The 13077-nt window shown below is 36.2% G+C and overlaps 1 protein-coding gene across 1 annotated transcript in view; it reads right to left on the reverse strand.

The window, feature by feature from the left end:
• Positions 1–434: 434 nt before the first annotated feature.
• The window catches only part of MTNR1A (melatonin receptor 1A), a 50258-nt gene continuing 37615 nt past the window's right edge, over positions 435–13077 (reverse strand). Inside the window, exon 2 of the mRNA XM_061993327.1 lies at positions 435–1303. Within this exon, the coding sequence (XP_061849311.1) occupies positions 435–1303 (869 nt within the window). The remainder of the gene's footprint in view (positions 1304–13077) is intronic.

Raw genomic sequence — 13077 nt, forward strand, 5'->3', positions numbered from 1 at the left:
AGGTTTGATTTCATGTTTTAAAAGGAGTTCTCAGAGGTTTTAGAATCAGGAACACAACCTGGCCAGAAGAAGCAGGCAGAAAGTAGGAGGAATAGTTTTGTGATTTCTTTTATTGAGCCAGGCAACGTGGATACTTCTGTTTCAATCTCTTTCTATCTCTTTATCTCCATTTCAGGAGAAAAAAAAAAGGATTCATGCATAATTCTGGAATTCCCTTAAGAACATCAGTGTGTTGTTATATGAGAGATATACCATTATATAATAGAATCTGTATATCAAGGCTTTGTGACTTGAGTTCCAAATACCATGCAAGGAATTTGATCAAAGTGCTTTCAGTGTAGAGGAGATATTTCACTATAATATTTAACAGTAGGTCTAATGAAACAGATACTTTATTTGGATGCTGTTGAGTGACAATAATAAGATTTCCATTTTCAGACAGAGTCCACCTTCACTTGATTGTTGTTTGTGATCAATGGAGAAGGTTTACTTTTCATCCTGTCTCCCACATCATTAGAACTATCTTGGAAAAAAACTTTTGCGGTACAAAAAGTGACAATAATTCTCTTGTATTCTCTTCTGAAGTTCTGGTTCAGGAGTCCATATATAATAGCATTAAGGCAGCTGTTGAAATATGCCATGTAATAACTAGATACAAACAACCACTCTGGAATCCTAGGGATTACAGTTTCTGGGTTGACAGCCACAGCAAGGCCTATAAAGTTCAAAGGAGCCCAGCAGACTGCAAACAGTACAAATACCACAAACATGGTTACAAAGTTCCTGAAGTCATGTGGTTTCAGCCGGGGATTGTTATCTGGTTTAACCCTTCGCCTTACCTGAATAACGAGAATCCATATTCTCAAGTAACAGAAAGTAACTATGGCAATGGGAAGCAAGAAATGGAAAAACACAACTGCTATTGTATATGCTGAGCTCACAGACTGTGCAAATGTACATGAATAAATCCTGGGGTCATACTGTAGTGATCCCACGAACAGGTTGGGCAAGATAGCAACGAATGTTAGGACCCAGATAAGAGCAACATAGCACAATGAATTCCTGTCGCTGTACAGCTTGTCATATTTGAGACTGTGGCAGATGTAGCAGTACCGATTGATAGCGATGCCTGTAATATTGAAGATTGATCCAATGACACTTAGGCCCATCAAGAAACCACTAATCTGGCAGTGAAGGTATCCCAGATTCCATCCGTTGTGAAATACAGATGTGAGGACCAGTGGATAAGGGTAGATTGCTACAACCAAGTCTGCAACTGCCAGGCTTACAACAAACACATTTCCTGTAAAATAAATATAAAAAAGGCAAGTATTAGTTTTTCTTTTGCTCTTTTCTGTTGTTTCCGGTCTCAATATGTTAATGACCAGCCTCAGTCAAATACTTTGAAGGTACTTAGCTTCTGCTTTCTAGAACAAAATTCATTGTCATATACTGAAAATAAGACACTCATTTTTACTGTAAAAAGGAGGTAGCTTAGCTTAAAGACGCACCTTTAAAAGAAAACTGTCTTCCAGTTTAATTACCATGGCATAATATTTTTATCATCTCAATTATTTGGAATCACATAGACTCAGAAGTCATAACAAATGAAAATATTTATAACTTTAAGCCTTGCTTATAACTTAAATGGATAGTCTCTCTTGAAAAATCAGCAGAAAAAATAAGACAACTAATACATTTCAAAACTCATATTTACCTTCCATACTTAATTTTTCAGTCCTGAAATGAAAATCTTTTTTTTTTCTGATTTGTATTTCAAGCTTCCAGGACTTTACTGTGACTTTAATGTTCTAAAGTGACTCTTCTTGAATCTGCTGGCTAGCACTTAACTAAATATAACTTCTGTGAGTGTAGATGAACACAAACTTAGCTGTCTTTCCTAAATTGAGAGACATACTCTTCAGTAAGAGAAGTAGCACTGGGCTGTGACGTAGACAGCTCCAAGACACTGTTGCTGACACATTCTTCTTGCCTCCAACCTGGAAAATTAGGCAACAATCTATTCTCATGATTAATTTTTTAATTAAAACAAAGGGAGATGGTTCTTAATAGGAAACATCTCTGTTCTTCAAAGACAATGGAAAACAGCAGAATGATATGTTTTCAATTACCCCCTTGATCATAGATTATAAAGTCTTTTTTTTAGTTGCTTAAAGGCTAACTTATCTGAATGCTTCCCGACTATTATAATTTCTAAAAGAAAACTTTTATTCATTTTCTAAAAAGAACTACTACATGTATTAGTCTAGGTATTCATGTTTTATATACATGCATGTGTGCAGGTACATAAAAGCATGTATGCACATGTATACATAGGTATGTGTGTGTTTAAGATTATATTTTGGAATTCTGAGATTATTCACTAAGGATGAAATACAAGTTCCTAATGCAACCTGTAAGAAAGTATATTGCTAGTTTTAGATGATATAGAATTTGATTATTAGTTCAAAGTGCCCTTAGTAAACTGTTTGATGCACTTATTTTGAGAACGCAAAATACAAATAGATAAAAATAAGTTGAAATAAAAGGTTATGAAATCTATGGATCAATAGGGCATTTTAGCTGCTATAATTCTCAAAACTTCTTTTATATATCATCTCAAATATATTAAAATGCCTATTCTCCCACTAATCTTACACTTTAAAAGTCTAGGTAGAAATATTATATCTGCAAACACCTCCAAAGAAAAACACAGATATCTATCTCAGGATAGTGAATATTCTCCTGCAAAATACATGGGTCCTGACTATGTGCACCCACAAATGCTTAGGGAGCTGGCTGGCATGGTTACTGAGCCATTCTCCATCATTTTTGAATGATCGTGGAGCACAGCTGAGGTGCCTGAGGACTGCAGGGAGGACAATGTCATTCCAGCCTTCAAAAAGAGCAAAAACAAGTACCCAGAAAACTACAGGCCAGTCAGTGTCACCTCCATGCCTGGAAAGGTGATGGAACAGCTCATCCTGGATGTCATCTCTAAACACATGAAGGAAAATATGATTATCAGGGGGAGTCAATGGGAGAAATCCCATTTGACCAAACTGGTAGCCTTCTATGAGAGAATAACTAGCTGGCTAGATGAGAGGAGAGCAGCGGATGTCATCTACCTTGACTTCAGCAAGGCTTTTGACACTGTGTCCCATAACACTCAGGAAGTGTGGGTTGGATGAGTGGACGGTGAGGTGGATCAAGAAATGACGGAATGACAGAGCCCAGAGGGTGGTGATCAACGTTGCTGATTCACGTCAGATGCCTGTGGCCAGTGAGTTTCACAGGGATCGGTTCTGGGGCCAGTTTTATTCAACATCTCCAATTAATGACCTGGATGAGGGGACTGAGTGTACCCTCAGCGAGTTCGCTAATGATATCAAACTGAGAGGACTGGCTGATTCCCCAGAAGGCTGTGATGCCATTCAGAAGGATCTCGACCGGCTTGAGAGTGGGGCAAAGAAGAATCTCATGAAGTTCAACAAGGGCAAGTGCAGAGTCCTGAACATGGGGAGGAAACAACCCCATGCACCAGTACAGGCTGGGGATTGACCTGCTGGAGAGTAGCTCTGCAGAGAGAGACCTCGGAGTTCTGATTGATAATAAACTGAACATGAGCCAGCAATGTGCCCTCGTGGCCAAGAAGGACAATGGCATTCTGGAATGCATCAAGAATAGTGTGGCCAGCAGGTTAAGGGAGGTTTTCCTTCTCATCTGCCCTGGATGAGGCCTCATCTGGAGTCCTGTGTCCAGTTCTGGGCTCCTCAGCTCAAGAGGGACAGAGAACTTCTGGAGAGAGTCCAGCGCAGGGCCACCAAGATGATCAGGGAACATCTTCCGTATCAGGAAAGGCTGTGAGAACTGGGGTTGTTTAGTCTAGAAGAGAAGACTAAGGGAGATACCATTAACACAAGTATTTAAAAGGTATTTGTCAGGAGGATGAAAGTGCATCACTTTTTTCTGTCATATCTAGTGACAGGACAATGGGTAATGGACAAATGCTGGAACACAAAAAGCTCCATTTGATCATGAGGAGAAACTACTTTCCTATGGGGGTGATAGAGCATTGACAGAGGCTGACCAGGGAGGTTGTGGAGTCTCTGGATGTTTTCAAAACCTGCCTGAACACATTCCTGTGCACACTGATCAAAGCAAACTTGCTTTAGCAGGGGGGACTGGACTAGATGATCTCTAGAGGTCCCTTTCAATTCCTACCACTCTGTGATTCTATGATATGTACAACATACTGCATTTGATATTTACACTAATATCATCTGTGACAAATGGCATCAGTTAAAGGATTGTTACACAGGTTTTCATAGATTTTGTATCTCGATTTATAAATCACTTTCTCTTGATAGCATATTTAGTTGTTTCTTCTTTTTCCCAAGAATTCACTGCCAGACTGAAATATGCTCATCCTGAAGGCTTTGGCAGAATTCCAAATCATTTCAGCACAAACAGCAGATTTTTCTTTAAGCAGAAGATGACAAGGAAAAAAATGTTGCTCTCAGAATTTACCCTTGACATAGTGGCAAGCGAGACAAGAACAGATAAAGAGACGATATGAAACTCAGAGCTCTGTGTTTATCTTATTAATCAAGGAATGGGAAGTAAATGCAAAGTTGCTTTTGGCAGTTTTTTTCCCCACCCAGAATACTGCAGTCTTGATGAAATGGCATCATATAAACTCCAGATGGGAGAAAGAATTGAGACATTTATTTCGAATTTTGTTTAGATTTGTTTGTAAATTTTCTCCCTAGACAGAGTCTGCCCATCTCAAGCATCTCTCTGCCATCTACTGAAACTTCTGCTTCTCCATGAATATTGCTAATTTACCCACTTCAGCCAAAAGATTCGGCTTAAGAATAAAGTTGAAAGTGTGTTGACTTTTTCCCTTTGTTGAAAGAAGACAGGTGAAAACTTTTTGCTGAAAAGTTTTAGCAACCTTGTGATTTGGCAACAACTGAGTCTAGGGAGAATGTGTGCTGCCTCTCTGAATCAGCTACATTTCAGGCTTCCATTAACATGCACCATGGTTGTCCCAGTCTATCTTCCCAGTTGGCTGCCACAGAGTGACAAACTGAAAGTCTTGGCAAAACAAGTTTTTTCATATGGAAATTGGAGGCTAGCAGGATATCCTAGGAGCCTGTCTTTTAAAAAAAATCATAAGCTTGGAAACCAGATGCCAGGCTACCAGCTCATGGTTAGCATGTCAGATGGACGACCAAAGCAATGGGCTAGAAACTGCCTCAAAACCAGGTAATTCCTTGCAGAGAAGACTTTTTTCCTGCCTTTCATGAAGGATTCTCTTCAGACATCAATTCAGATACGTTTTCCTAGTGAACTTTGTCATTCAGATAGGATGGAATATTCAAGTAAAAATTTATTTATGATTAGTATGTTTGTTGTATAAAGTTCATTGTTTCAGACTCTGAAGTCAGATCTGAAATGATGTTGAGCTTTCATATGTTACACAATATATAATTTTCAAAATATTATCTCAGATTTTGGTACCCGCCATTAGTGGAAAATATTGATATTTTAACTTGCATTAAAGCAATAGAAAACAAAAAAGTGTTTTCCTAGGCAATTTGACTTTTCCAAGAACAAAATATGAGTGTAAAAGCTGTGACACTGACAGATTTTAAAAAAATCAAAAAAAACACATATAGGATTAAATGTCATGCTGTCAAGATGACTATAAAATCATCAAATAAGAACTACATGTTTGCAACTGCATAACATATATTTATATATATATATATATATAAAACACATATATTCCCTAAATTTAGTGCTAAGAATGTCCTAAAGCTAATAGGAATTAGAAGGTTTCCAGAAATTTCTGGCAACTTAAATAAGTGCAGAATACTAATGGAAAAAAATTACAGTTACTTTGTCTAAGTGGTGCTGAATGTCTCCCATTAACTTGGACTAGAGGGCTATGCACTTTGCCAGTAGCTCACAAAGGACTAACCCTTCAGATTTAGGAGAACTGAAGGAGATGTGGTCTACAGAGCTACTTTCTCAAGTGCTGAGGCTGAAAAGTATTTTAACTCTTCCAGAACTTTTAGCCTGGCAAAAAAAAAATACATTGTAAAAAAGGCAGACAACTTATCCATAGAACAAAACAACAATGTTCTAAAGCATTAGGAACTCCAGATAGATTTTTTTTGTTACTAAGGAAATCTGAATGAATTTTAAGAGAAGACCTCATTTTGCTGGCAATGTTGGTAAGGCTACTATTCCTCCTTTTTTTTTCAAGCTATCTCTGTACTTTTTAGTATTGGTTGCCAGGTCACTATTTCTGTTCACCTACTTCAAATTCTTTCCTTTTTAAAAAATGTATTGTGTTCTCATAACAAATGCTTTCCAGACACCATCGTGTTTCCATCAAGTTGTTACATTTTGAAATACGTAAATTACATTTCCTGTTTATGCATTAGTTGTACGAAATTTATCTGAAAGGGATGAAAGTGTTTATGCTAACTGGAGATGCTTTTGCTTTTAGGTAAGTCTAAACAGTATGTGCAGCTACCATTGAAATGAGGTACAAAGCTTTTGTTTCAGTGGCCATCCACTCAATTCTCTAATGTTTACTTGTTAAGTATATCTTTAAGGAAAGAGGATAGTGATCAAACTTAATTTCTAACTACCAGGTCCATGTCATTCTTACCTGCTGTCTTTTTGTCGCCTGACAGATATTGTCCAATATCCCAAATTTCATAGCTAGGTTTAATTAACAGGATGTTTTGCTATATATTCAGGTCTGGTTTTCTAGAAGTTGTGATGTAATCAACTGTCATAGAGTCAAGACTGTTATGTCCACATTTTATATGTTTAATGTCACCCCTGTTTTTGTTTACATTTTAAATCACTGATTTCTAATACTTCTACTGATTTTATCCAAAAATAGTTTACAGATTTCTTTTTTGGCATTTAAAATATTTCTCATTAATATAACCCTTGCCCAGAATGTTCATCTGCGGTTTTATGCTTCTAGTTGGAAACAAGTCTAAGATTAGGTGCATGCCACTGAATACTTGCAGCAGTAGAAAATTTAAGTGTAGTACCTTATAACCGAACACAGCATCATACTGACACATTTATATCTAGCAAAAATGACAACATTTATAGAAAACTGGTAAAATATCTGGTTTAAAAAATCATCAGTTCTCTTTTACAACTAAATGGTAGGAATGACTGTCTCTGATTCTAGAATCTAAGACTTCACATGACATAAGGCAATAGGGTAATTTATGAAGAAAGCACAATTAGAAGGCTAAGTGTAATATTCAATACAATATGGTTCATTTCGCCACCAAGAGCTGAATTTCTTCCTTAGAAAGGCATTTTGTTAGGCCTCTGCTTCTCTCATTGCTGTTTCTGTTTGCAAAATGGTGTTCCAATGACAAATACTAATGCTAGATTTGTTTCATATTCCATGAACATTTTTGCTCTGAATATTGTTCCATTAGAACTAGTATTTCACTCATAAAACATCATAAACGACTACAAAATCAAGTAGTGGAAGCTAGTTTTGTGAGTACCTAATGCAAACAATGTTCTTGTGTTTAGAGAAAGAACTCAGCTCTATAAGATCCATAACTCTTCTCCCTGGGACTTGAACCAATCATAACATCCCAAGGAAAAGGTGATCTGTCCATAACCTTTCTAGAATCAATTTAATATTGAAAAGTTGCTGTACCTGGCAGCACATTTTGGGATTCCACAAAGGTCATACGCAATGAAAATTATTAAATGAAAAGACCTGTAAGTGGGGTCAATGTCCACTGTTTCTTTGGCAAAATCCCAAAGCCCAGTAAGGTTACAGACAAGCAAGCATGCAGAAAGTGTCAGCTTCACAGAAGAAGATTTGAAAGGTTTAAGAAACTAATAGTCCTTGCAGCTCAGCATCAAAACAGCATAAAACAGCTGAGCAAAAATGTAGAAATAAATATTACATAAGCTCCAGTGACTCCTGGGAGCTTCATTCACTTTACAGATCATAATATCAACTCCTCTAGATCTGAAAAGCCTATTTTTAAACTAAAGGCACTATTTATAAACCTGGCCTGAATCAAAAAGTCCATGTGCACATTAAATTTGAATAGTGTGATGATCCTGTGCATTTTGCTTCTTATTAGTAAATTAACCGTGCAGGTAGTGAGGAAGTGAAATTTGAATGGCTTAAAGCCCACAATGAACCTTTCAGCTTTTAGCAAATATGGGAAAAACTTCCCTTTCCTTTTAAGCTGAAGAAAGACCTTGTATTACTTAGAGATTTTATTAAAATCTCATTCAAATGTACATCTCTGTCACATAATGGAAAGGATTTTAAGACCCTTTGTCATCTACTTGGGACACTAATGAAACCAGCTGTGTAATTACGGACATGGCAATTGCCTACAACTGTAATCATGTCAGCCGGTTAGCTTGTTAGCTTTGAAAAGAAAGTGTTAAATATTTATGGTTTGAACTAATTTATATCCTTACTAAGCTAGAGATTCGGAGTGTCATAGACAAGTTCAGGTACTGCAATGACCTAAGTAACTTCAACTTTTAACTGCAGTTGATAGAAATTCAGGGTGCCGGATCTTACAGATATGGACTGCTGGAGTACAACATAATATATGTGAGAGATATGGAAAAATAGATTTGTTAAAGACAGTGTTATCAGAATAATCTGTATTAAAGTACTTTATTTGTACAAGTTGAAGAAAATTTTACATAACCAGCACAGCATAAATGAAAGATCATACTGTACTGTACTGTTATACTGTATTTAGATTATAATAGTTATTATACAGAAACTTCCAGTGAAGCTGCAGCAACAATTGAATTTGAAATGCCTGAAATGTCTTCTGGCCAGGAAAATTAGATGCATAAAAGAGTAACTGGCAGAAAATGACAGTAAGGAATTACATAATACTCAGAAAAAAGGAATATAGGATTCAGATGTCAGGTCCAAGTTGACTCTAAACAAATAGTATGTAAATGTGATGAAGTAGTTTTGCAGATATGCCAAATTGCAAACAATTTTTCTGTGAGTTTATCACCTACAATCTTTTCCTGAAATTCCATGGCACATGTGTGAGCGAATGATACAGCTACTGCTCTCCTTACAGTCTAAAAATATTTGTCAGTGTTATTCTTGGTGGTTCCGTCATCACAGGAAAGTGATGTGAGTTTTACTGTCAGGTAGAGAAAGGGATTGAATCCATGTGCTGTATGAGTGCTACAGACTTGGGGATGTACCTTGCCTCTGGCAGTTTTGTATGACATATCAGGGCTGCTCTGAAAATGTCTCTTATATTGGACCTTTCACATGCTCTACAGGACAGCAGATTTAGTAGGTTCGTGGGATATGGAGTATCTCAGTACTGACAAAACTGAGGCATTTCTGGGTGTGCCAAGTGCTATCCACTGGCTGAATTAATGTGAGATGAAACGTAAAGCATGTGAGAAAAACAGTAATAAAGAAAAGGCCTATATTACCATTGCACATTTAGGAGAAGTTAATGTAGCAGTAGACAGTAGCTGACTGAAGATCTTTTGTGGATCTAAACATAAAAATCTAGAGATGATCAAGGCTTAGCTGTTTTAAAAGGATTTTTAAGAAATGCAGTTTTAAAAAGGACTTTAAATAATAGCTGTCACAGCTGCCAGTGAACCTCGAGATTCACTCATCTTTCAGTTAACATTAGTGCCATGTGCCTAAGAAATGTTTTGCTTTGAAACTCTAAATAGTAGGTTCATGTTGAAAGTATTTTGCTTTAGAAGCAGCAGTAAGTTTAAGAAGACTTATGTTCTTTTATAGAAACCCCTAAAATTTTATCAGTGTAATATCTAGCTAATACATATTTACTTTGGTAACAAAATTCTATTAAATATACACTGCTCACAGTTTATTAGAAATAATAGATGAAAGTGACTTTTGTTATGTAAGTAGTTCTGAAATAGAACAATTCATTTTTTAAAACACTTCACTAATAAATCTGCAGTAAATGTTGATAAACAGTTTCATTCCTGTTTGGTAAAGGTTTGAAGGGCCATACACATGCTTCCCAATACTCAGAATGAGTATTGCTGTAGTTATGCGCCCCATTCAGTGTGCAAATATGTGATTTTTTTCAGTCCTATGGGCGTTTTTCACCATAATGCAAAGTCATGATAACTAATCCAGTCAGATGTAATTCTGTTTAAATAATTCTTAACTTAGATTTTGTTTGTCCACACAATCAAGAGTGTACTAAGACACAGCATAACATATCAAGAAGACTTGTAATGGCCCTGAAGTGACTCAACGAACCTTGCTCTCTTGAAGGTAGAAGTCAGAAACCAGGGCAGGCGGATGTAGTGATGGTTGTCTTGAGTTCTGCAACTCTGGTTTTGGCTCTGGTATCTGCCTGGACTGTTCTTTCTATAGTTCACTGGGCTGGTGTGTTTTCAAGGTCAGGATATCTATTCCTTTTGAACATCAGCCTCTTCCATCATGATGACAATATCTCAGAGACCAAATAGATTTGCCTGAGTAACTTATCCACTTTTACAGAAGGGAATTATATTACCACTTCTGATTTGATCTTTTCTATCTCTAATTTCTATGATTCATTTGGGGAAAAAAATCCTGTGGAACAGCCTGTTTTCCAACAAGGTATTGCCTAGATGTTACAGAATAGTAGGGTTGTCATCACAGTTCAGCAAGCTGTATGAAACTGATTAGAATAACAATACTGCTGATGTCAGAGGATCATGCTACTGAACTGCATCGCAGCAGAATCAGCGTTAAGAGCACTTTTCCTCCCGTCAACTGTATTTGCATTAGAGGTTGGAAATACATGGAAGAAGAAAAATGGTAGTATCACAGTAATATCACAGCTCAGATAAATAAAACTAATAATACAGTTCAGAGACTAAAACAAATGAAAGCGCAAAAGCAGGAAAAGGCAGAGAGGGATGCTTATGAAATATAATTATGTTTTGCATTTGTACAAAATCAGTCAGGATTGATGCTAGAAAATAGGAAGATACAGCCTATCATCTTATAAGTTCTAATATGTATTTTGAGCAAACAAGTAGGAGAAAGCAGGAGAGTGAAGGTGCAACCACTTAACCGACAGCAGACTTCTACATGGTATATAATGTTGCAAACATGACATTCCTTTTTCTGAACCTCTTTGGAAGTAACAGTTTCATGTAACAGGATTTTTGTGGCTGAATTTGTCCAGAGAATTATTCATGGGAATAAAAAGAAATTGAAAAAAAACTCTCAAGAGTACAAAATATTCAGTTTTCTTTCTGTATGACTAATAACTGTAAAGGTGGTCATTCATTCAATACTACATTTAACTAGAGTCCACTTTATATTAGTTCTTAGAATAGTTTTTCTTTCTCCTAAAATCAGCAATAATAGGACATCCACCAGGAAAATGGAAAATAGCACCATAGAAAATAGTTAAACATTTCCTCTATTCATTCTCTATTTCTTTCTTCCTTTTTTTCCTTCTCTTATTTATTCCATCACCACATCCTTTCTCTCCTTACTGCTTTAAACTCTCAAACATTTTATGCTTCTGACAGAAGTCTTTTTCCTCCCTTCTTTCCCCTCCTTTCCTTTCTTTGTTTGTCCCAGGTTACTTAAAAAGAGTGAGATGACACGGAAGATTATCATATTACAATCCCATTTTAGTAGTCTGATGATTGATAGGGGCTATACCAGTATGTCATTATCAAATACTCAGCTGTCTCCAGCACTTCCTTTCTTTTCTTAATTTTCTCTATTTTGCTACAGAAAAAATCCAGAACTTGAATGGTCCCAGACCACAGAGGGGAAAGTGAAATGGTATCAAGTATCATGGACCATTCACTAGAATAAGTGCTATTTTAATTTCAGTATTAGTAGCTTTGTTTATGAAAATAACAGACAGTACTGAGAGCTCTTCCTGTTATATAGCATCAGAAATGCATTTAGCATGGAAACTAAAAGAAAAGAAGGACAAAGAAGTGGAACATATATTTGCATGTCAGCAAGGCCAAGGATCTTAATACCTGTCTAGATAATGAATATATCTACTGAATAATCTAGTTTTTCCACCAGTCTGAATACTAAAACTTCTACAGATGTTGGCTTTAGTTTGACTAGGCTCTAGAAGTTACAATGAGGAGGGTAATAATTTATTGCTTGTTGATTTTTTTGTTCCCTGCATGATGAGAACTCTCATACAGCACAGAATAAAATTTCCAAGCAATAATTATTTGAGAGAAAGCAGTAAGATAAATAGTCAGGTGTGATTGCCCTTTGACATCATAGAAGACTCAGGTATTTCCACAATGGACCCTGATAAACTTACATAAATGAGGTCAAACTTTTAAAGGATTTTTATTCTCTTTAGTAAATACTGATATGCAACTCCAATTTTTTTTTTATATACTCTTGGTTAGTGAACTAAAAAATATATGACTTTTATATTTAATATTTGTTAGAAATGAAATGGATTTCTGTCTTTTATCTTAACAGTATAAAATGAGGTTGTGTGCTGAGAGCTCACTTACACATAGACATGCAATTTGTTGCGCTGATGCATTTGACAAACCATTGTGTCATTAGGTTTTTAACTAGAAGCAAATAGCTAAAATAACAATTTAGCTAAGTTCGCTGACTTCAGACAAGTGGAATAAATTCAAATAAGTGGCTCTGTGTAGTAACTATATCTTGTAATTTTATTATTGAATTATTATTTCTCTCCATCTTGTTTTAGTTACTTGCTTTTGTCTTTCATGAAGAGTGGTGTGAAATTTTTCAGAAAGCATTTATTTTTCTACTGTTTAAGTCTCAAGTGTCTGTTTACCATTTAATGTATTTGAAAGACAATGAGGGTATAGCACAAGCTAATAGGAACGAAATGTCTGAATGCTGTGGACTTGCAGTACCTACACGTCTTCAGAACTTATCACTCAGAATTCATACTTAACCTGTAGCACCAGAAAAAACTGTCCAGTACAATGAAATAAATTGCTGAAACCAATAATTGCTGTCAAAAGTATTGGATTTTGCATTACAGT

Source organism: Colius striatus, chromosome 3 (assembly GCF_028858725.1).
Source record: "Colius striatus isolate bColStr4 chromosome 3, bColStr4.1.hap1, whole genome shotgun sequence".
NCBI lineage: Eukaryota > Metazoa > Chordata > Aves > Coliiformes > Coliidae > Colius > Colius striatus.